This window comes from Microtus ochrogaster, chromosome 5 (assembly GCF_000317375.1).
Source record: "Microtus ochrogaster isolate Prairie Vole_2 chromosome 5, MicOch1.0, whole genome shotgun sequence".
NCBI lineage: Eukaryota > Metazoa > Chordata > Mammalia > Rodentia > Cricetidae > Microtus > Microtus ochrogaster.
The window spans coordinates 77,874,070-77,896,668 of record NC_022012.1 but is presented as its reverse complement, the minus strand read 5'-3'; the positions used below and the strand labels follow the sequence as shown (position 1 = coordinate 77,896,668).

General features: G+C 41.6%; 1 protein-coding gene across 2 annotated transcripts in view; it reads right to left on the bottom strand.

Moving 5' to 3' along the window:
• Kif23 (kinesin family member 23) overlaps positions 1–22,599 on the bottom strand; it is a 29,009-nt gene that overhangs the window by 921 nt on the left and 5,489 nt on the right. Inside the window, exons 4-22 of one of the 2 annotated variants that reach the window (XM_005347807.3) lie at positions 18,084–18,189; positions 17,749–17,885; positions 16,968–17,077; positions 15,757–15,927; positions 12,457–12,569; positions 12,181–12,302; positions 11,418–11,520; positions 9,600–9,679; positions 9,394–9,513; positions 8,903–9,029; positions 8,439–8,597; positions 7,509–7,666; positions 6,954–7,127; positions 6,599–6,778; positions 5,898–6,209; positions 2,850–3,077; positions 1,437–1,519; positions 1,195–1,276; positions 560–630 (exon numbers count right to left, since the gene is read on the bottom strand). In XM_005347807.3, coding sequence (XP_005347864.1) covers positions 560–630; positions 1,195–1,276; positions 1,437–1,519; positions 2,850–3,077; positions 5,898–6,209; positions 6,599–6,778; positions 6,954–7,127; positions 7,509–7,666; positions 8,439–8,597; positions 8,903–9,029; positions 9,394–9,513; positions 9,600–9,679; positions 11,418–11,520; positions 12,181–12,302; positions 12,457–12,569; positions 15,757–15,927; positions 16,968–17,077; positions 17,749–17,885; positions 18,084–18,189 — 2,636 coding nt within the window. The remainder of the gene's footprint in view (positions 1–559; positions 631–1,194; positions 1,277–1,436; positions 1,520–2,849; positions 3,078–5,897; positions 6,210–6,598; positions 6,779–6,953; positions 7,128–7,508; positions 7,667–8,438; positions 8,598–8,902; positions 9,030–9,393; positions 9,514–9,599; positions 9,680–11,417; positions 11,521–12,180; positions 12,303–12,456; positions 12,570–15,756; positions 15,928–16,967; positions 17,078–17,748; positions 17,886–18,083; positions 18,190–22,599) is intronic. The other variant, XM_013346638.2, reaches the window with a different exon arrangement.

The window sequence follows — 22,599 nt, the reverse complement described above, 5'->3', positions numbered from 1 at the left end:
TTTGGTTCCTGTCCTGGAACTAGCTCTTGTAGACCAGGCTGGCCTCGAACTCACAGAGATCCGCCTGCCTCTGCCTCCCGAGTGCTGGGATTAACCTATCTATAGAGCATGTATCCCAATCCAAAACCATGACGTCTATTAGGTAAGAGTGACACACAATGCTGTCATCCCCAGTGTCCGAGTCATCTTGCAGAAGTGCAAAGAAATCAGAGACCTCAGCTGAGAATAAAGCCTTGTCTAAGATTCCAAAGACAGCTAGTATTCAACATTTTTTGTGCATTATATGTGTTGTCATTTTGATAAAGACACACCCCTCTAGGTGCTTTCAGTTCAGCCTCAAAAAGATTTAGAAGTGGCCAAATATTAGCAAAAGCCATCAATCTGCTGACACCTCCTCCAGTAGAGCTACAGCACTCTGGAGAGCTTGACACTACAAAGGCTGGCCATAAATTGTCAGCAGGGCCCAGGTAAAAGCAGAGAGTAAGGTACAGCTGGAGGAGCAGAGGTGATAGAAAGCCTGGGAGAGGGAGGACACAGTAGGGCTGGCTGTAGTGCTCACTTGGGTTGTGCATGGTGCTGATATCCGGGTCCCAGCTGAGATCCTGCTCTCATCTCAACAGCAACGGAACACTAGAGACAAATGACAGAAGAGGAAAAAATCAGCTTCCAACGATCCAGAAGCACACATCCACATTTAGATGGGCTCTACTGCGATGAAATCCAACACTGCTCTAGTTCAGCGAAGACACCTAGATTAAACCACTAGTCACACACTTAGGATCCACTTCTGCGCAGGCAACAAAAGCAAGAAGGACCTGGGAGAGTACCCAGGTATCTTTTTAGATAAGGAGGGAGAGGAGTCCTGAAGAGGCTGGTTCTTTCCCTAGGAGTCTTTCCTCATTGGTAATAGTCGTAGGGAGCATTGGGTGCTGCTGCGGATTTGTCCATCTGCTATGATTTTCGTTACTCTGGAGCAACACACTCTTGACTCCCATATACATTAGCACACATGCACACAGAGGACCTCTAGTAAAGACCAGATCTAAAGAAATGCAAGTGCCACACCAGAATGTTAGTTATAGGCTTCCAGGCTGCACAGGCAGTATGTGGCCCTGCCTCAGCAACTTCAGCGAACACTAAGTTCTATAGTGTTACAGCTAATTTTAGCAAGCAAGTATTTAATTTCACCCCTACCCTTGTTTCTACATCGGTCCATTCAGACTCTGTACCATCTGGTTGGGCAGGTGCTATTGTAGACGATCTTCGCTTTCGACTACTGAAAAAGGGGAAACATGATGCAACAATCATTTTTGCATCTAAGAAGAATGGAAAACATTAGAGGGAGGAGAAACCAACTATACCCCTGGGAGAATTAATGATAAACCTCATAGGCTAAGAAACGGACTTTTAGAGAGATATTTGTGACCAACACTCACCCAGTAGGCGACTCTTGCTTTAAAGTCTCAATATCAGTAAACTGAACAGATTGCCCTCCACCTCTGGTTTTATAAACATCACCCTAAATCCAAGAGAAAAGGTCACTGTTATACTTTGATAAATCCAAATGATAGGCAAGCATATCTGAAACTCACCCACCATAAACCCAAAAGACCCTTGGGCTGCTGAATCTATTGATAAAACACTTCAGAAACTTCAGTTCACCTTCACTAACAAGAGTCCAGTACAAGATAATCAGTAACATTCCTAGCTATGGAGAAAATAGTTTATTGCACCTATAAATTTCAAAACTAAATTAACCTAGCAGAGACAGCTCCAGGGTGCTGTTGTCTGCCTGGTGGCAGTAGTCTTAATTGTAACTGTCCTCTCGACTTGGAATGACTCTCCACCCCCGTCACTGTCATCTCCCCCACACTTTTCCCACTGGCCAGAAGATCAAAAGTCTTCTATAGACAGGAAAGTCTCTTCTTTACAAGAAAGATTTTGGGTAGTTCACCGCTGAGTAACATTCCCAATCAAATTCTCTGTGTTATTTACTTTGAAACTCTTAACTGAGATCCTCCTGCAAGAGCTACCATGCCTGACCACAGGACAAGTTTTGTTTGTTGGGTTTTTCTTTGTTTGTTTGTTTGTTTTTGGTGGGAGAGGAGAGTTGTCTGAGTTGCCCTGGCTGTCCTGGAACACACTCTGTAGATCAAGCTGGCCTTGAACTCACTTAGAACCAATTACTTCTGCCTCCTAAGTACTGGGATTAAAGGCAAGCGCCATCACTGCCCAGCACAGGACAAGTTTTTATTTATTTATTTATTTTTTTGTTTTTCGAGACAGGGTTTCTCTGTGGCTTTGGAGCCTGTCCTGGAACTAGCTCTGTAGACCAGGCTGGTCTCGAACTCACAGAGATCCGCCTGCCTCTGCCTCCCGAGTGCTGGGATTTAAAGGCGTGCGCCACCATCGCCCGGCTCAGGACAAGTTTTAAAGCAAACATTTTATCTTGACATAACGGCAAAATAGGAGATGGTTGTTAGGTTTCCTTTCTGTTGCTGTCTGGTCCTTCAAGACAACTACATGCTCCAGGATGAGCTCAAACTGGTGACCTCCCAAGTACCAGGGTTCCAACAAGTTGTCCATATGGCTCTGGGTTTACTTTTGAAACTATGTCTTAGCTAAATATGATGTAACTAAAGTACATCATAGATCTGGAGTACTAAGAACCCCAAACTCTAGGCCTATTTAAGCAGATCCAGCCCCAGCAGATTCACAACCTCAGCATTACATTAATTTTCTACTAAACAAAAGTTCCACCCAACACCCCATTTAAGTCCTAGATCTCATCAAAGGATAGCAGGGCAAATATTTCTCACTGGTAGTCTTTTGTGAAGACTTGTTTTTACCTTAATTACTTTAGTCTGAATCTCCCCATCGGAGGCTAGTTCCTGGTGGGTCAGCATGTACTTCTCACACTTAGCTAGTGCCTTTTCATTTGCAACAGACACTGTGATGGCGTTAGGGACATGTGGCTGCATGACTGTCTCAGTTTGCACATTAGAGGCAGGCTTATGATCTACCCATCTGCTCCCTGCAGAGCGGGACCTTCTGTGTCGTACAGGAATTGGTGTGTTCTGATCAGGTTGAAAGAGGAATTGAGAAACAAGCACAACCCAAGATTACTTTGAGGAACTGTTAGAAGTGCAGCAGTTTACATACAAATTCACAACAACAGAAATCAGACCTGTCCAAGCTAAGCATGTAAGTCATTTAATGTTCTCTTACCAAACTTTAGACAACAGTGTATAGAGAGTATAGTCATATGGGAGCTTCCGTTTCAACAAAGGGCAAAAGACAGAATTGTGGTGACTCCAGATACTGTTTATGCAAGTTCAGGAGAAATAATCCATTTTGCATTCTTGATCAAAAACCAATTATTATGTCTGCTTTGTGAAGTAATACACAGATTAGCAGGTCTGTGTTGCAGGTTATCAGCAGGAGCAATAACACGTAAGTTGTGTCTAGTCATCTAATAGAAAACATCCCTCCATATACGGCCAGACCAAAAAACTGCAAGCTGTTGAAGTTCTCGCTTAGCAAAACCCTGAAGAACACAGGAATACAGAAATTCAAGTGCAGCATGCCTGAACAGTGCTAAGTACTTCAAGGCACGTGCAGTAAAGATTTTTATACCTCAAAACACAATTCCACAAAATCTTCAACTATACCAACATTTTCTCCCCAAAGGTTTCAAGAATCAAAGACTATGCTATGAAATCAGCTTGTATCATAAAAATTAGTTGTTTTCCAGTCAAATGACATGTGTGCCAAGTTAAACAGCACATTCAACTTAAGAAAATGTATTTCATATACATGATATGGTAGCATAAGCAACTGTGAGCGACTCCTGTTCATAAAACTGAAAACAAATGAGAGTCCGCAGTCAGAGCCCTTCCGACCCAGTCAAATGAGGATTGTGATTCAGTTGTTCAGTTACAGGAAACCAGCTCAGGGACAGCCCTAACGACAACTCTACAACAATCACCACAACTTGCCAGGGAAGATACTAAGCTTCCATGCAGGCAGAAAACCTTTACTCTAAAAATGGTCTGATGGTGAATAAGAAAACCTAGCTCTTAGGATCTAGCATTTAGCAGAAGTGCTTCCTTGAACACGTTTACAGTATAATACATTCAAATCAAACTTTGGAAAGGGGACAGAATGCAGAGAATCTGCTAGTAGTCATGACTTAAGTATTTTGAAATTCTTTCCTCACCAAAATGTGAAATTCAGTCTGCCTGATAATTTCTGATCAGTGAACATGGATAGAGATACCAACCTCATGGAAACTTTTCTGCTGCACTTCTAAAGAGATTTGGATTTCAAGAAAGAAGTTAAAGTCTGTCTCTTAGTTTATTCCCTTGACTGTTGCATGGCCAAGTCAAGCATTCCCTTATTGCTAGCAGGTATAAACAGACTTCCCAGCAGGCTGGAGTCAGACACAGAAGAGGAGGTGATCACAGAGACCATTCACCATGATTTGCACCCTAAAAGGCTCAAAGTAAAATCTGCAAAGCAGGAACTTGAGACAATAGAATTGTCTGTTGCCTTGTAAGAACCCAAGACTGGTCACCATCATTAGTAATCAGATTGCAGGGCTTTACCTACATTCTAAATCATGTGAGAGGATCTTTTTGGTTTGTGAGGCAGGGTTTCTCTATGTAACAGCCCTGGCTGTCCTGGAACTCATTCTGTAGACCAGGCTGGCCTCGAACTCACAGAGATCTGCCTGCCTCTGCCTTCTGAGTGCTGGGATTAATGGTGTGCGCCACCACCACCTGGCATGTAAGAGGATCTTAAAGTATTTACTACAAGACCTTTCACTTAGAATAATAATTTTAAGAGTAGTTAAGATTTTATTGAATATCTAATTCATAGCATTTGTGTGATTATTCAAATTCAAAGAAAATTTTATCTAATATTGAAGAAAACATAAATTTGGTTTAATCACCCTTGAAGGCCTTGTAAAGCTTCAAGATTAAAACTTCAAGATGTAAAAGCTGTCAGTTTCAAACAGTTCAGGTCACAAAAATCAAAAAGGAGGAAGCATATTTTGTTATATATGAAAGAGATGAAAGATTTGTGATCGCCACATGTAGTGCATGCATCTGGCAGCAGCAGCCTGGGTTGACAGGAAAGGCCATCATGAGGGCAGGTAGCAGTGAGGGGCTCTCCACACAGAAAATGCTGTCTTCAAAGTGGCAAAGACGGTGGCTACACAGGAAAATGTTTGAGTGTCACAGCATCTGTGACTTATTTTGGAGTGTCTCATAAGAGAAAGGACTTGCACAAAATAGCAACTCTACTGATGGTGGAGGTAAGGAAAGTATCCAACCTATTAATCAAACCAAAAACAAAAACAAACAAACAAAAAAAACTTTCTTCCTGCCCAAAACAGCATGAAAAAAAATTTGGGGAAGAGGAATCAAACGGGGAAAAAAAAGTGTACTTTAAAATATATTCATATTTGGGTTGGGGGATTATGGCTCGGTGATAGAGCCATTGCTTAGCATCTTAGCATGTTGAAACCTTAGGCTATATCCTCAGCAAATGTGGAAGCAGTGGGGAAGTAGGGGCAGAAAAAATAAGAGAGTGAGGAATCAAGGAAGCAAGACACTCATGTTCCTAGATTCTTTGCAAAACCCCTTGTTCAGGTGAGCAGTCTCCACTAGGGGCACCATTCTGGCTGACATTCAGAGCTCATAGGCACATGCTTCTGCTTTCTCACACGAAGAGCTCAGTCTTAATTTCAGGTGGCTCAGTCTTTAACAGAAAAGTCAGAGCTTCTTCATTTTGGAGCCTATCCAGCTTTCCGTCAAACTCTGAAACCAAGTTACAAAGAGCAAAGGCGATAAGTCTATCACTACAGTGCTTTAAAGAATGCTGGCACAAACCCTGCGGCAACGGTCCTCTTCTACGCCTATCTCACTGTTGAATGTAGGGACCATCTCCCTGCCTTCCGTCCAGTACATCCCTCGCCTTCTGTCTGACACGATACACGTTTTACTTTGTCCTGGCTCCTGCTGCCTATGCCTTGCAAGAGAGGTGACATTGACAGGTGTGCTGAACGGAGATAGTTTCTGCTCCCATTCCGAAATACAGGAAGCTACAGAAATGCTGCTGCAAGAGTTAGAGCGCCTGTGTAGCTGTGGCTGGCTCATGAGTTGCTGGCCGGTGGAAATCTGAGCAATATTGTTACTAGAAAGCTAGAAAAATTGGAGAAAAATTAATGAATAAGACTGAAAAACGGAGAGGAACAATATTACTTTTCTACAATTTCACTACATGAAGATTTAACATTTTAAGAAACTAAAGGCATTAAATTTTTGTGATATGCTTTTGTTGTTTTTGAGACAGGACCTCACTATGTAACCCTGGTTGGTCTGGAACTCTGTGTAGACCAAACTCACAGAGATCTGCCTGACTCAATCTCCCTCCCAAATGCTGGGATTAAAGGCATGTGCCACTATGCCCTGCCCTTTTGTGCTAAGTTTTAAGTGCAGAAGTTTAAAATACAACATGAAACAGAAACACTCCTCTAAATGGAAAAAAAATTTTCTCTGGCACTAATCTATATACAGTGGCAAACACTTACAGGCACAGGCGAAGGAGAGACGGATCTCGGAAGGATCCTTTCCCGGTCCCGCTCCCGGGAAGGTCTCTCTGGCTTCTCGGGTTTAGGTTCAGTCACAATAGCCTTTAGCTGTTTGAGCTTTTCATCTTTGACCCAGAGTTTATTCTGCATCTCCAGCTGGGTGGCTGCCACCCGACGCTCCTACAGAGATCAATGGCAAATTACAGTCTGCTTTATCCCTCTACACAAGCACACCAACATCACCAACTTTACTCCTGAAAAATGACAGTTCTGTATATCTTCCGGAGATTAACAAATACCAAAGCTCTGCCACAGCACAGAAATGCACAATATTTAACCTAAGAAGAACACTCACACATTCCTTCTGCCATTTCATCGATGTTTCTGTCACCATGCCTTGCAACCTGGCTTCTAATCTGCGCTTGTCAGAAAACTGCCGCTGAAGCTTCTGATTCTGGCTCTCGAGCTCCTGCTGCAGATTGCGCTTATCTTCTTCATAGATCGTGGTTGTTTTCTCCAAAACCTCAATCTGCAAAGGAGACCACTGTGCTTAGCATCTGCTGTGCAAGCATCTCACCTCACTATACAATTAATAGTTCAATTGCTCATAAAAAGCAAACTTGTGGAAACACACACACACACACACACACACACACACACACAGAGAGAGAGATCACTTTTGCCCTCACTATTTCACCTGAATCCTCATTTCTACTCCAGTTCAGAAAGAAGTTGCTCAAAAGACCCTTGCAAGCCAGGTACCCACATCTCCTCAAGCTAAGCTCCATTCACTCTGAACAGTAGAAACTGACATCTCTTCCTCACTTCATGCCCTTCACAGGGACAGGCACATGAGCTGTTCTGAGAAGTAACGAATGGCCAGTACATAGGTGAAAGTGTGACCACAAACCTTGTACTCCAAAGTTTTGTTTTTCTTCTCCAGTCGTTCTATTTCTGATTTCTGCCCTGAAATCAATTTTTCTTTTTCATTTAGTTTTTCCTGGATGTAGTTTTCTTTATTTAGAAGAGAACTGTCAAATTCTTTTAATAAGGCTTTGAAGTTCATACCTGAAACAAAGCATATTGTGCTGTTTAGTGCAGATACAAAACAAAACCAACTTTCATCGGCAGATACTCAGTAGAATGTAGCACTCCAGCAAATCCCCCCATGGCAAATGTACATAAGAAAGGCTGGGAATGCAGCAGCCCATATGTGTCTGCTTTGTATATGCATGAGGCCCTGGGTTTGATACAAAAAGTGAAAAAAGATTAAAAACAAGTTTGGAAAGAAGCCAGGAATTTGATTCTCAAATCTATTAAGAGAAGTTTATATAAATATTTTGTAACCTCCCCCCTAACACTTAAAGTTTGCTTACAGATGTAAAAACAGTAATAATCCTGTGTTTGAGAATAGCTGAGCCTGGGCTGAAGACCCTGGCACCCTACTTTGTCACTCACAGAGACAGTCACTTCCATGGACCAGATTTGTTCAATTGCTCTACACATTTCCAAACATTATTCACTTTCCCCTATACCACTGATGTACAAATATTACAGAATGTAAATAACTTGCAAACAGGGAAAAATTATAAAATACCATTTTGTGTCCATCACTATTAAAAATAAAATAGATAGAGAGACACCCACTTTTTCCTTCTTATACTCTTTAAAAGTAAAATAGATTTGTTGAAAACAAAATCTTGCCAATTCAAATTAAACACCTTGAGACCATTACAAAGTCAAGAAATAAGTCTTCCTTAAAGAGGTCTCATCAGATGGAGTCACTAAGACCTGTTTCTACCTCTGAAGTCACAGCAGCTAGAAGTAGCTCTGCCCTTACATTGTTTGTTAAGCTCCTCTGTCATTAGTTGACGTAGGTGATGTCGTTTCTCCAAAGCTTCGATCAGCTTTGGAAGGGTCTCCTCATCATTGATATCCAAAAGCTTGGACGGAGGCAGTGGTGGGAAGCTCTGCAGAATCACTTCAGTCACCAAAGGTTCTGTATTGAATTTAAAAATTATGAAAGCTTAAGTCTGATGCTGTGAGCAGAACCCCTGAACCAGTAACCACAGAATTTATTTTCCCCCCTCAGCATACTCACTCGGTTGCTAGAATTACAGGTATGCTTCACTAAGCCCTACTTTAAGCATAGAATTTCTCAAAAATAAGACAAAACAAACAACCAAGCAAACTTTATATTTTAGTTCAAAGTTTCATTTGGTTCTTGAGAAGGGTGTAAATAGATTTTTTTTAAAGTTTACAGAAAGACAAGCAAATGAATAATAATATAATACAAAATCATACCATCTCCAACTGGGCCGCCCCGAGGTAGGTTTCTGTATCGTCTCCCTGGTGTCAAGCCACATATCGCCTTATCTACTGGTCTTGCTACTTCAACTTCTTGAGTTACTTCAGCAAATCTCATGACTTGCTAAAAATACAAAGCAGAGCCTGGAAAAAGTAAGCCTACCCAAGTCCTTCTTTATGGATGGCTAAATGGTTCATTTGCATATCACTAACCCTGTGTCAATCTACAAAAAGTGCAGTTTGCCATCCCCGACACCACCACCACCACCTCCACGGACAGGATTTCTCTGTAGCTTTGAAGCCTGTCCTGGAACTCACTCAGTAGACCAGCAGGCTGGCCTCAAACTCAGAGATCTGCCTATCTCTGCCTCCTGAGTGCTGGGATTAAAGGCTTGCACCACCACCACCACCCAGCCAGTGTGCCATTCTTCAAGTAGCTGTTTTCCCTAGAGAAACCCAACTGTATAGGAGAAATACCCTTAAATTACCAAGCTTTCTTCATAGTCTTCAGCCTTTGGATTTACACACACAATCATCCGCACCTTCCCTTCCCCATCAAAGTAGTTCTTAAACAGATGAGTTAGCTTTGAATCTCGATATGGAACCATCTATAAAGACATTCGAAAGCTAAGAATATTAAACAAATAAAATGCACAATTAAACCACAAAGCAGTTGGTGAGGACTGCTATGTACCTTGTTAGTTCCATATGTCTGGTTCTCTCTCAGGACTTCCATGCATGTTCTTAGCGTCATTAGTGACTGATTAATGTTACCTGAGAGGAAGTCAGATACAGAGGACATTTGAAAACAGTAATTATAATACATCCATTTGTCTATAACACAGCTTCATTTAGCTGCTGGGAAATTATATAGAGAGCTGTCCATGTAATATTCCCACCATACTTTCAACAGTATTAATCTTATTAGCTTCAATAACCATCTTTCAGCAACTCCATTAAAAAGACTCTCCAAATACAATATTACTCTTCTTAATAAAATAAATAAATCTTAATAAAGAGAATTTATTCTTTGATTCTGAGTGTTTTGCCTGCATATATGTAAATATACTTCATGTACTTGGTGCTCACAAAGGCCAGAAGAGGGCATAAGATCCCCTGGAACCAGAGTTACATATAGTAGTAAACTGTCATGTGGATATTAAAAAGTGAAACCAGGTCATCTAGAAGAGGAACAAGTACTTTTTAGCTTTCTGATTTTTCGAGACAAGGTTTCTCTGTGTCCTAGAACTTGCTTTGTATACCAGGCTGACCTCAAACTCACAGATATCCACCTGCCTCTGCCTCTGCCTCCAGGTGCTGGGATTAGAGGTGCATGCCACCACACCTGTCCAACAGTGAAGCTCAACTGCTGATCCATCTCTCTAGCCTGGGAATACAACATGACACTTAATTTTCTGGCGGTGAAGAACGGCCTGCATAGGTTCATGTTTGAATGCTTGATCTCCAATTGGTGTAACTATTTGGGAAGGAATGGGAGGTGTGGCCTTGCTGGAAGTGTTTCACTAGGGGTGGCCTTAAGGTCTCAAAAGCATAAGCCATTCCCAGTGCCTCTCTCTTTCTACCTCATGGTCGTGAGCCATCTGACCACAGCTGCTCTAGAGTTAGTGCTCAGCTACTGCTCCAGCACCACACCTCCTGGTGCCTTTCTCCCTGCCGTCATGGTCGTGGACTAACCCACAAAAACTGTAAGCAAGCCACCAACTAAGTGTTTCCTTCGATAAATTGCCTTGGTCGTGGTGTCTCTTCAGATCAATAGGACAGTTAAGTTTTTTCCAAACCCTAAATTATGGCATGAATAGACAATCTCATTAATTTGGCTTGTTTCCTTTCTTTTTTTTTTAAGGGTTGGTGATGCTGAAGACTGAACTCAGGTGGCTCATACACAGGAGGCCAGCCATATCCCAAGTAACCATTTCAGACTACAATGAGAAAGGGACAGAAGTCCCTCCTACACCTAGAAGTGACATGTTTCTAACAGTCAAATGTCTTAGGTGCCAACAAACTCTGTCCCTCTACATCTCAACAGGATTTCTTAGTCATCTTGCTTTTTTTTTCCCTGATGTATCTCATTTGAGTTTCTGAGCCAGGACAAGGCTAATATATTAATCACACCTCTAAAACTTCAGGTCTCAATTGGACTTCCAAATGTTTAAGAACTGTTCATCTTAGAACATTGACTAAGACCTCTTAACTCCGTCATGTGTATCAGATATATCATTTAGCTAGATATGATATACTCCTGTAATCCCAGCACTCAGAAGACTGAGGCAGGATAACCACAAGGACCCGCAAGTGTTACCTTCTGACATTTATTGCACACTGAGGTACACACACATACCAGAAAAAAAAAAAAAAACAACCAATTTAAAGGCTAAGTTTAATAGTAAATGTTATTTCATGGATTAAGCAGAAACCATCCATTGATAAATACAAACTGTCATTCCAAGATGTTAAAGGTTACAGCCTTAAGTAAGTACAGCACTGCACTCACCAGCTTCACGTAATCTGTTCCCTTCTGCTTTAGTGCGGTTGGTTCTTTCACTTCCAGCAAGATCTACCAGAGACAACTGGCTTATGGTAATTTGTTCTTTTTCCTGCAAGGGATAAAGTCAACAATTTATACTGCACTACAATGTTCTTTAAGATCCAGTTAACATGGTATTGAGTCGTACTGGACACTATGTGTGCACAATACAAACACCCAGAACGGCAGAGGATGCACAGGTGAATTTTATTTAATTAAATACATCTTTATATCATTAAACAAATGTTCCAAGAGTAACACACCTAAAATAATATTTTACAACAAATCCCCGAGTCTGGGGTCAGCTTTGTCTGTATAGAGAGACAAAAAACAAACAAAAGAGGCCATGGTTTTGAAAACTAGCAAGGAGAAGTATGGGGCTTGGGGAAAGAAAAGGGAAGAGAGAAACGATATAATTACAATTATAATGTCAGAAATAAAAGAGAAAACAAACAAATGTTCAGAGTCATCCCAGGCTCAGGAGACCCTGTTCCTAAAATGACGCAACACATCCACACAGAGTCTGAAAGCTTTGCAGAGCCTCTTCACAACACAGCAAACTGCACGTGCCACACATGCTATGTGTGGATCTAGGATCCACTAGGATCTATGTCATGGTTATACAGGGATTAACTCTTGAGCAACCCGCATCACCAAGGCAGCCCCTAATTTAGGCCATCTTCCAAAACCTTAGGGCTGAAATAAAGACAAGATTCACATACAAACATACCTGTAAGACATTATCTCCATCAGCATCAAGGGGAGCCTGGACAAGCTTAATGCTGAACACACTATGTGACCGGCTGGATTCTCTATTCAAATGGGTGTTTGCAATACGTCTTTTTTTCTGACCTAGGATGACAGAGAAATCATGGATTATACCTGAACTCAGCCATTTATTAAACCTGCTTTCCAATTAATCCAAAGGGACTGCTGTTCAATTACAGCAACAAATCTGAGATTAAGACCATCAGTTCACGTTTTTCAAATTCTAATTGTTTCTAACCTCTCCAAAAAACCTCAAAAGCCTCTTCCGTAGATTTCACTTCCACTTCTGTGCATCCTGCAACATACATATTGTGGTTCTTATCTTCTCGGAGTATTTTAGACTGTGGGAGTCTGTGGGGGAGAAATAAATGGTTAGTTTTCTAAATGAGATACAACTGTCTTCCTGACTAAGGTTAAAGTGCCAAGCAACACAATATCTCCCCTTTCACCTTAACACCACTGACAGAACCCAAGCCTCATGCATGCTAGCCAAGGGCTCCACCACTGAGCACATCCCCAGCTTTTCTTAAATTTATTGCTTGGTTCTAAAAGCTGGAAAGTCCATGAGTGCAGTGCTGACACCCAGTGAGGGCCTTCTTGTGGTGTTATGATAGAGGTACCACATGGTGAGACAGAACAGTATGCTCCCATGACATCCTTTCTTTAAAGGACAGAAATTCACATAAGATCCCCAAAGAAATGGTAGACTTAAAAAACAAGATTATATTAAAGTCAAGATTAGTTGTAAAGCAGAAACCAATGCTGTTTTTAAAGTTTGCTCTAAGCCACCCTAAAAAGCACACGAAACAATAGACAGTTAAGATTACAACAGTACTCTGGCATAGCACTATCGTATACAGCACAGGTTACACATCACAATCTAGCACTTCCCTCATTTAAAAGCATATTGAACTGGTTCTGACCTATAAAGCAATGCAGAAAACGAGTTCAGAAGGGACTTAGTATATGCCCAGAGTGGTCATCCCTGAAAAGTGGCTTGGTAAGTTTTAGTTTGCAGTTGGTTAAGGTTAGGTAAGGGTGCTTGCATGTTCTGTTTTAGTTAATTTTTTAAAATAATGCTTCCATTTTATATGTATGGGTGTTTTGCTTGTATATAAATATGTGCGTCACATGTGTGCATAGCACCCACAGAAACTAGAAGAGGGCATTGGATCTCCCGAAACTGAAGTTACAGACAGTTGTGAGCCACTAGGTGGTTGCTGAGAATCAAACACAGGCTCTCTGGAAGAGCAGCCAGTGCTCTTAACCACTGAGTCATCTCTCCAGACCCATGTTTTAATTTTATTTATCTGGAATTGAATGTGTGGAGGGCAGAGGACAACAAGTCAGTTCTTTCCTTCCGCCATGTGGGCTCCAGGGATGGAACTCAGGTTGTCAGACTTGGCAGTAAGCACCGTTACCTGCTGAGCCATCTCATAGCCCATGTTGTGAAAGGTAAGGATGAAGACATTTACCAGCTACCAGCACTAATAACAAGGGAAGATTTTCTAAAAGAAAGGAGGGTTAGAGGTAGCAGCCTGCCCACTGCTAAGGAAAAGCAAACTACCTACAAACATGCCAAATATGCCCCCCACTACTGTTAACTACACCCTTCTTAAGAAGGGCCAGTGTCAGCACATACACAGACTCTGCGTTCCTCATAGGTGTACTGCAGCCGTTCCACCTAGTGAAGGAATAAGGCAGACATTACTGTTCCAGAGCAGTCATCCTGCGGCAGCATTTCAGTCAGATGAGTGACAGGGACAGAGATTTTAAAACCCTCTACTTGAGAGACTCCTTCACTGTTAAAAACTAATAAAAATTAACCCTTCAGAAAAGGAGAGCTAACACTATCCTCACATTAAATCCACAATCAACGCAAAACAGGCTCCCTCCGATAGACACTCTAGGAAGGCATTCTGCTTCCTTTGCATGACTAAAACCAGACAGTATCACTTGAAACAATATCACTTGGAACAAGCCAAACAAACTGCAAACAAGAGAGACATAAAAATAATTAGTAGTGTTGGGCATAGTGTGGCATGCCCTTAATCTCAGCACTTGGGAGGCAGAGCCAGATGGATCTCTGTGAGTTCCAGACCAGCTTGGTCGACATAGTGCGAGACTTAATTTAAAAAAAAAAAAAGAAAGAAAGAAAGAAAGGTGGTGGTGAAACACACCTCTAATCCCAGCACTCAGGAGGCAGAGCCAGGTAGATCTCTGCGAGTTTCAGGACAGCCAGGGCTACAGAGAAACCCTGTCTTGAAAAAGCAAAAGAGTTAATTGGTAGCAATAAATAAACAGAAGGTTAGGTAAAACAGGTACACAAAACTGGAATTGCAAAAAGGACAGTTTAAAATGCACATGAAAATATTTGCTCAAGTGGGAAAGTAACATAAAAGGCATTGCCTCTAAGACAGTACTCTTGCTCCTCTCTGTAACTCAACCCAGGTACTTCTTTCTCTTAATTCCAACAGTCCAAAGACAGACAGGTAACTCCAAAAAGAAGCCGCTTGGTACAGTTTGCATTAGAAGCTGGGTTTGGTGGTACACACTGCTACCCCAGCACTGAGAGGCTGATGGAGAATAACATGCAATTGGAGGCCAGCCTGTGTAATGCAGTAACTGCCTCAAGAGCAAGACAGTTCTCATCTAAAGAATGGCTGAGTAAAGCAAAAGACTTAAGACCTTCAGATTTCATTTACCTACCAACTTTATAGTTATTTTACAAAATCATTAGTAATTCCTTAAATGAAATTCAGTAAGAAGCATAATATCTCAATCAGAGTCATGAACTTTTCATATTAGTGAACACACTGATATAAGTGGACATAGTTCTGCTCACAGTTTAATGGTTTTCTAAATCTAGCTATTTCCACACATGTCCCTCTACACATACACACAAATGTTAAGACAAAGGTCTTCATATTATTTATGTTTTAATTGGCTGCGATGAAAACAGTATGCAAGACCAGCCTTCAGCTAAAGAACAAAACCACCCACTCAAGAACAGACACAAGATTTGTAAATCTACTCTGGCATAAAGAGAGGTACTTTTGTAAAGCTACAAGGTGCCTGGTCTTCAGATTCTATAAGACAAGACCCACAGATATCTAAGGAGTAGAATTTTACCTCTCAGAATGACAAGGCAATGTGGCTTTACACTAATCTGCAATAGATGAAATAAGAATCACTTGTACAGACAAGGACCCCACTCTACAGAGAACACCAAGACACAGACAGCCAAAGAAGCTGCAAAACCTCCAGCTCTGTCAGGGTGTTGAAAGATGCCCCCAATACTGTCTATAAAATTGAGATTTGTTTCAAACCCAAGGCTAAGTTTTCAAAAGCAATTTTCAAGCTGGATCTTCAGGTCACTATGCCTTAACCTGCTGGATTCCTAATACAGCTACAATCCAGTTAAGATAAAAGTATCCACTGGGCATGACTAAAAACAAATGCTAAGCATTATCCCCACTTATACCCAAAGAAACCAGGGATTGCCGTGTTACCTGAAGAGACTATCTTTATTACTTACTTGGGCTTTATGGGATCAAGCTGAACCTCTTCCAATAGATCATATATGTAATTGTTATAGATTTCAATGTAAGAGACAAAAACACCATAGACACTGTCTTCGTCAATTTCTTCTGCTTTGCAGAATTCTTGTACATTTATCATATCTGCAAATTCTGGATCTGCTTGCCGCCTAAAACAAGAAACAGATCCCTCAAAGTCAGATTTTACCCACTGTGAGTCAATATAAAAAGTAGATACCTGTGTCGGCTGGTTTTATGTCAGCTTGACAAGCTGGATGGAGTCTTTGGGAAAGGGGGCTTTCAACTGAGAAGATACCTTGCATGAGGCTGGCCAAAAGGCAAGTCTATCTAGCATTTTCTTGATTAATGACGTGGGCGGGCCCAGCCCTCTGTAGGTAGTACCAACCCTGGGCAGGTGGTCCTGGGCTGTATAAGAAAGTAGGCTAAGGCCAGGCAGTGGTGGCGCACGCCTTTAATCCCAGCACTCAGGAGGCAGAGGCAGGCAGATCTCTGTGAGTTGGAGTCCAGCCTGGTCTACAAGAGCTAGTTCCAGGACAGGAACCAAAAAAAAAAAAAAAAAAAAAAAAAAAAAAAAAGCCATGGGAAGTAAACCAGTTTACAGCATTCTTCCATGACTTCTGCACCAGCTTCTGCTTGAGTTCCTGTCCCGGACTTCCCTCAGTATAGACTGTTACTTGGAAGTAAAAGATGAAATAAACCCTTCCCTCCACCAAGCAGCTTCGCTTCTGGTATTTTATCACAGCAATAGAAACCTAACTGAATTGCTGGGCTTGGTATACGCCTTTGAGCTTAGCCTGGTTTACACAAAGTTTGTTCCAGGCCAGCCAAGGAAATCCTGTCTCAAAAAAGAAAGAAAAAAAAAATGATACCAGAGTGAAAAAAAACTACTCAAATGTTCTGCCACTTAAAACTGAAATCATAAAGCAACTTTATTCAGATTCAAGGTGGGTCAAGGACAGCCAAGCCCTGAGATTTGTAGCCTGGCACAGACCTTCCCCATCTCACAGAAGGAAGTATCCTCTGGAAATCAGACAAAATACCAGAGCAGTTAAAAACACACCTCAACCCTGACCTCGCAAGTCAACTGTAAAACTAACTTCTCTAATTTGTATTCACTTTCCCCAGATCTACAGAAACTGCAGGACAGAATTCCTCGCACTCTGAGTCAGTCCAACATGAAGTTACTCACTTGTTAGAGGGGGTCTTTGGAACGGACATAGCTTCTCTTTTCTGCCGCTCCAATAATGCATCAATCTCACACTGTATTTCCATGCTGTTCCTATCGTTAGACTTAAAAACCTAAAACAGGGCAGAAAAGACTTTTGAAAAGAATTTTATTTAATTTAAGGAACAGCAACTTTTTTTTTTTTTTTTTTTTTGATTTTCGAGACAGGGTTTCTCCGTAGCTTTTGGTTCCCGTCCTGGAACTAGCTGGAACTAGACCAAGCTGGCCTCGAACTCATAGAGATCTGCCTGCCTCTGCCTCCCGAGTGCTGGGATTAAAGGCGTGCGCCACCACCACCCGGCTTGAACAGCAACTTTTTTCGGGACAGGGTTTCTCTGAGTAGCTTTGGAGCCTGTCCTGGAACTTGTTCTGTAAACCAGGCTGGCCTTGAGCTAGCCTTGAACTGGCCTCGAACTCACAGAGATGGACCTGCCTCTGCCTCTGGAGTGCTGGGGTTAAAGGCGTGTGCCACCACCACCTGCTATGGTACAGCAACAGGTAAAAACAGAAAGCATTTCCCACTTAAACTTTGGGGGACAGGCAGAGTTGCTGGTCTGCAACTCTTGATTCTCTTCCACCGCTCAAGTATTGGCCATAGGCATACCCACCATGCCCACCACATCCGAACATATGTAAGAATCAAAGCAGCTCCAGTGCTGAGGTTCTTCCTTGGTGTCACTGTATCTATAGATGTCTTAGTCCTATATCTACTCTGACAGTCACAACCCAAAGGAACTGTACTTACGTAACGTTTTGCTTGAAATGACCCTATGCTGTTAAAGATCATATTCAAACAACGAGGAAGCAGTCCTCCATACCCTGGAGACCCTGTCATTGTGTGTGTTTTTCCACTTCCTGTCACACCGTATGTAAACAAAAGACCTACAGTGTAGCAACAACAAGGAGTTTCAGTCTTAAGTTCCACATAACATTTCATTGTATTTAAAACACTTAAATTAACCCCAAAACTGGGCATCACTCTAATGAGTAAAATCTGAATTCAATGTCAAACCAAAAAAACAGTAAAAAGTTTTATTACAAGATTAAGCAGAAAAATCAACTAAACTCCAAGATCCATACCATTTTTGCCGTGAATGAGGTCATCTACCAATGGACTAGCCACAACATCAAAGAGTTCCTTCTGAGTTGTATGAATGCCAAATACCCGCTTAAATGAATACTGCGTCTGTGGAGAGAAGAAAAAGAATAAACATGGAATTCTAGGAGACTAGAAATATATCTGTCCTACGCTTGAATGTTTCTGTTGTGAGTTTTCAAATCCAGACATGTAAAGTAAAATCAAGAATGATCTTTAAGCTTGGAGCCTTCAGTAGTCACAACATACATAAGTCACAGCTGTCCTAACAAATACACTGAGCAGCGTGAAGAAAAGTCAAGTCCACTAATGCTGCATAGATTAAGTGTTATGGTTTTCTATTTGTTGTTCTTTTCTTTTGAGTATGTTTGTATGAAAGAGTTTGTATGTACTAATGGTTGGCCTAGAACTTGTAATGTAGACCAGGCTGGCCTTCAATTTTCAATGATAGTAGCGGCTATCTATCACAAGCATGCATTACCACCTCTGCCTACTGCTTTCTACTTTTTTCTTTATGAAAGGCATATTTAAAGTAGCAAGGGCCAACAAGATGGCTCAGCAGGTAAAAACACTTGCTATCAAGCCTAAGAACCTGAGTTCAATCCCTGAAACCCAAATAGTGAAAGGAAAAAACTGTCTCCTACAGGTCATCCTCTGACCTCACAAGTACAGGTACAACAGGTACAAAAGACAAGCAAAAGTAACAAATATAAAAAGACATTGAAAACAAGACAGCAAAATAACAAGATTACAGCATTTTAAAAACTAGAAATGAGGGCTGGAGAGATGGCTCAGAGGTTAAGAGCACTGGCTGCTCTTCCAGAGGTCCAGAGTTCAATTCCCAGCAACCACATGACGGCTCACAACCATCTGTACTGAGATCTGGCACCGTCCTCTGGTGTGTGGGTATACATCGAGGCAGAATGTTGTTTACATAATAAATAAATAAATTTTAAAAAAAACTAGAAATGAGTTACAAACAATTTTATCTGAATTCTTTTATAAAATAAATGCTACTTTGACAGCATGTTACACACATATGTACACACACACACACACACACACACACACAACTTTAAGACAATCTCATGTAACCCAAAGTAGTCTCAAATTCACTACACAACCAAGAATGAACTTGAATTTCCTCTTGCCTCTACCTCCAGAGTGCTGAAATTATATGCCACCATTACAGTGGGAGACTGGTTTCCATGGTGGATCTGGAACCAAAGTCCACTATTTAAATGGCATGGCATTTGCCATTTAATATACTTTAAACCATCCTAGGTTGCCATTATACTAATGCAATGGTTATTCTTCTGTGTTGCATAGAGAATGACAAAGAAATACCTGTCTATTCTCAGATTTTTTCCTGAAGGCATGGGGGTGCATCAGGATCTCCCTCACATTTGCTAGGCAAATACTCTACCAATGAGCTAAATCTATAGCACATTTCTGAAGATTTTCAACCCCTAGTTAAACTCCTGGATGTGAGACTGTAGATGATGAAAGCAAAGACATAGATAAACGTAGACCTATAGACACATATAAAAGATATGTCTATTCTTATTTTAAGTGTACAAGTGCTTGTCTTTATGTATGAATGTACTATATGTGTGTGCCTGGTGTCCATGAAGGCCAGATGAAGGCATCTGATCCCATGAAGCCAGAGCTAAAGGAAGTTGAGTCACCATATGGGTGCTGGGAACCAACCCAGGTCCTCTGAAAGAGTAGCAAGTGTTCTTAACAGAGGAGACATCGCTCCAGGCCCCAATCTACTATTTTATAAATGATAAATAAGACGAAATACCTACTTCAGGGGCTGGAAAGATGGCTCAGCAGTGTTTATAACTTCAATTCAATATGTGGTTCACAACTGTTTATTACTTCAATTCCAGGAGATCTGATGCCTTCCTCTGACATCCACGAACACCAGACCCATATGTGGTGTACATCACATATATACATGGAGGCGAAACACTCATAAAACTAAAAATCTAGCCGGGCGGTGGTGGCACATGCCTTTAATCCCAAGCACACAGGAGGCAGAGACAGGCGGATCTCTGTGAGGTCAAGGCCAGCCTGGTCTACAGAATGAGTTCCGGGACTGGCCCCAAAGCTACAGAGAAATACTGTCTCAAAAGAGAAAAAAAAAATAAGAAAAAAGTTTAAAACACCTACTTCAGCTAGGCTAACTTTTACCTTTGTTAGGTTTTCATTCTCAATGTACTTCAGAACAAAGACTTGAATGGCAAGGATATGTAGGACGGTGCCGAGGAGAACAGATGCCCTCCTCTTCGTCAAGAACACCTCCTTCTTTGGCGTAATGAAAACAGATGCAAGAAGGTACCTGCTCAAGCTCCTGAACAATGCTCTCCGAGTACTCAATTTCCACCAAACCTTGTGTTTGTATGAACTTTAAACTCATTTGTACAAACTTGAAATTCAGTAAGTCAGTATTCAACTCCCATTATATCCTCAAAGACCTGCTCTGCTCCGCCAACCTTCCTGAGCATGCATTCTTGCTTAATCCAAACGTACTCTTTTGACAAACTGGACCTAAAGGCACATATCGTCTGGCGCTTTCATGAAGAACAGAAAAGAAACAGTGAACACAAGCACAGACATACATCTCAAGATGTTTCAGTTCAATAAGGGACCACATGGTGGTCCTCTAAGATTACAAAGGTGATAAGTTCCTAGTGTCTAAAGAAATAAAAGCTCACCATATTGCTCCAGGAGATGGTGACACTAGTGTGAACAAGCCTGTCTGGATAGGTATAGATGCACTGTGGTACAACTGCCTACTGTATTCCACACAGCAGTCCTGTGTGCCACTGGACTCTAAGAGCGCTACTCTGGATAGCCTCTGTGTCTATTATGGCAATCTAGCATTTGTAAGCACACTTGGTCACGTTCACAAAATGGTGAAACTGCCCAATGACCTCAGAAGACACCGTCATCTTTAAACAAAGCACAGCTATTAATAAATCAATATAGTGTTATAAAGCAGGCACACTGAATGAAGAACAAAGAGTGAACACCCTGAGGAAGTAAAATTTAAGCTAAAATTCAAGATGAGGAGGCATCCAGGTTACAAGGGAGAAGTCTAGGTTAAGCCAGAGTGGCTGGTAAGCATGATGCTGGCTTAAAGACAATCCCCAAAGACTAGGTGAGTACTAAAAGATAAGGATAGGGGCCAGGCAGCACTTGGGAGGCAGAGACAGGCGGATCTCTGTGAGTTCGAGGCCAGCCTGGTCTACAGAGCTAGTTCCAGGACAGCTAGGGCTGTTACACATAGAAACCCGTCTCAAAAAATCAGGAAAAAAAAAAAAAAGATAAGGGTGGGAAGATAAGCAGGAGGCTGGTTGAACAGAATTTTCCTTGAGAGATTTTGCACAGGGAAATGATAAGATCTCTTTCTTCTTTGCAAGATCATTCTGGCAGCTCTGTGGAAACCATTATGCAAGATCCTCTGTAAAAACAGGTAGCCAGACAGGCTTCAGGAAAGGCTCAAACCATGCTCAAAACACCTGAGAACTGGCTGTTACCAGTTCTCGACATTAAGCAACATTCCCCGCCATCTTCCATTGCTCCCCTCAGCCTGCAGTCAATGGGCACATCTCAATGCTGATTAGAAAGGAGTCAGTCAGGGGACTGACTCATGCTGTTAGTGACATTTAGCACAAGCTAAAGTATTCACTACCCTGGATCAAGATAAAAACACTTCCCCACCACACACAGCTTGACTAGTAACCAACTCAGAATAAGCTAGTAGTGAAAGGAGACAGGAAAGATTATCTCAGGATCCACTCTGCAGAACTGACAGGCTACCTATGCATGACACAATATGAACAGATGCAAAAGGAAAGAAGCTTCCAGGTTTCTGGACTGGACAACAGGACAACAATGGCACACTATCTTCTGGAAAGGTTAATAGGAAAACATTTAAAGGGTAGTGGGGACTCAAGAGCTCCTTTCAATATATAAAACTTGAGATGGGCCAGACAGTGGTGGTGCAAGCCTTTTAATCCTTGCACTCAAGAGGCAGAGGTAGGCCGATCTCTGAATTTGAGGCCAGCCTGACCTACAGAGTTGAGTCCCAGGACAGCCAGAGTTACACAGAGAAACCCTGTCTCAAAAACCAAAATTTGAGATGGGTAAGTGATGTCCACCAAAGATAGAAAGTTGTCATTCCACTTTAGAGTAAGAAAAAAAGATTTTTATTTTTTATTATTTTTTTTTTTTTTTGCCTTGCCATATAAATTCCAGAGCACTTAAAACCATGGGAATGATATTATAGAAAACAGAGCCCCTGGGTCAAGCATAGTGACTCACACCTGTATTCCCAACACTCTGGAGGCTGAGGCAAGTTCTAGTACAGCCCAAGCTAATGTGGGAGAGCCTGTATCAGAAAAAGGAAGATGGAAACAGAAGATGAGAGAGAAAAAAAACATAGGGACCCGGACACAGCCTACCTTAGGATTCAGAGACGAGACAGGA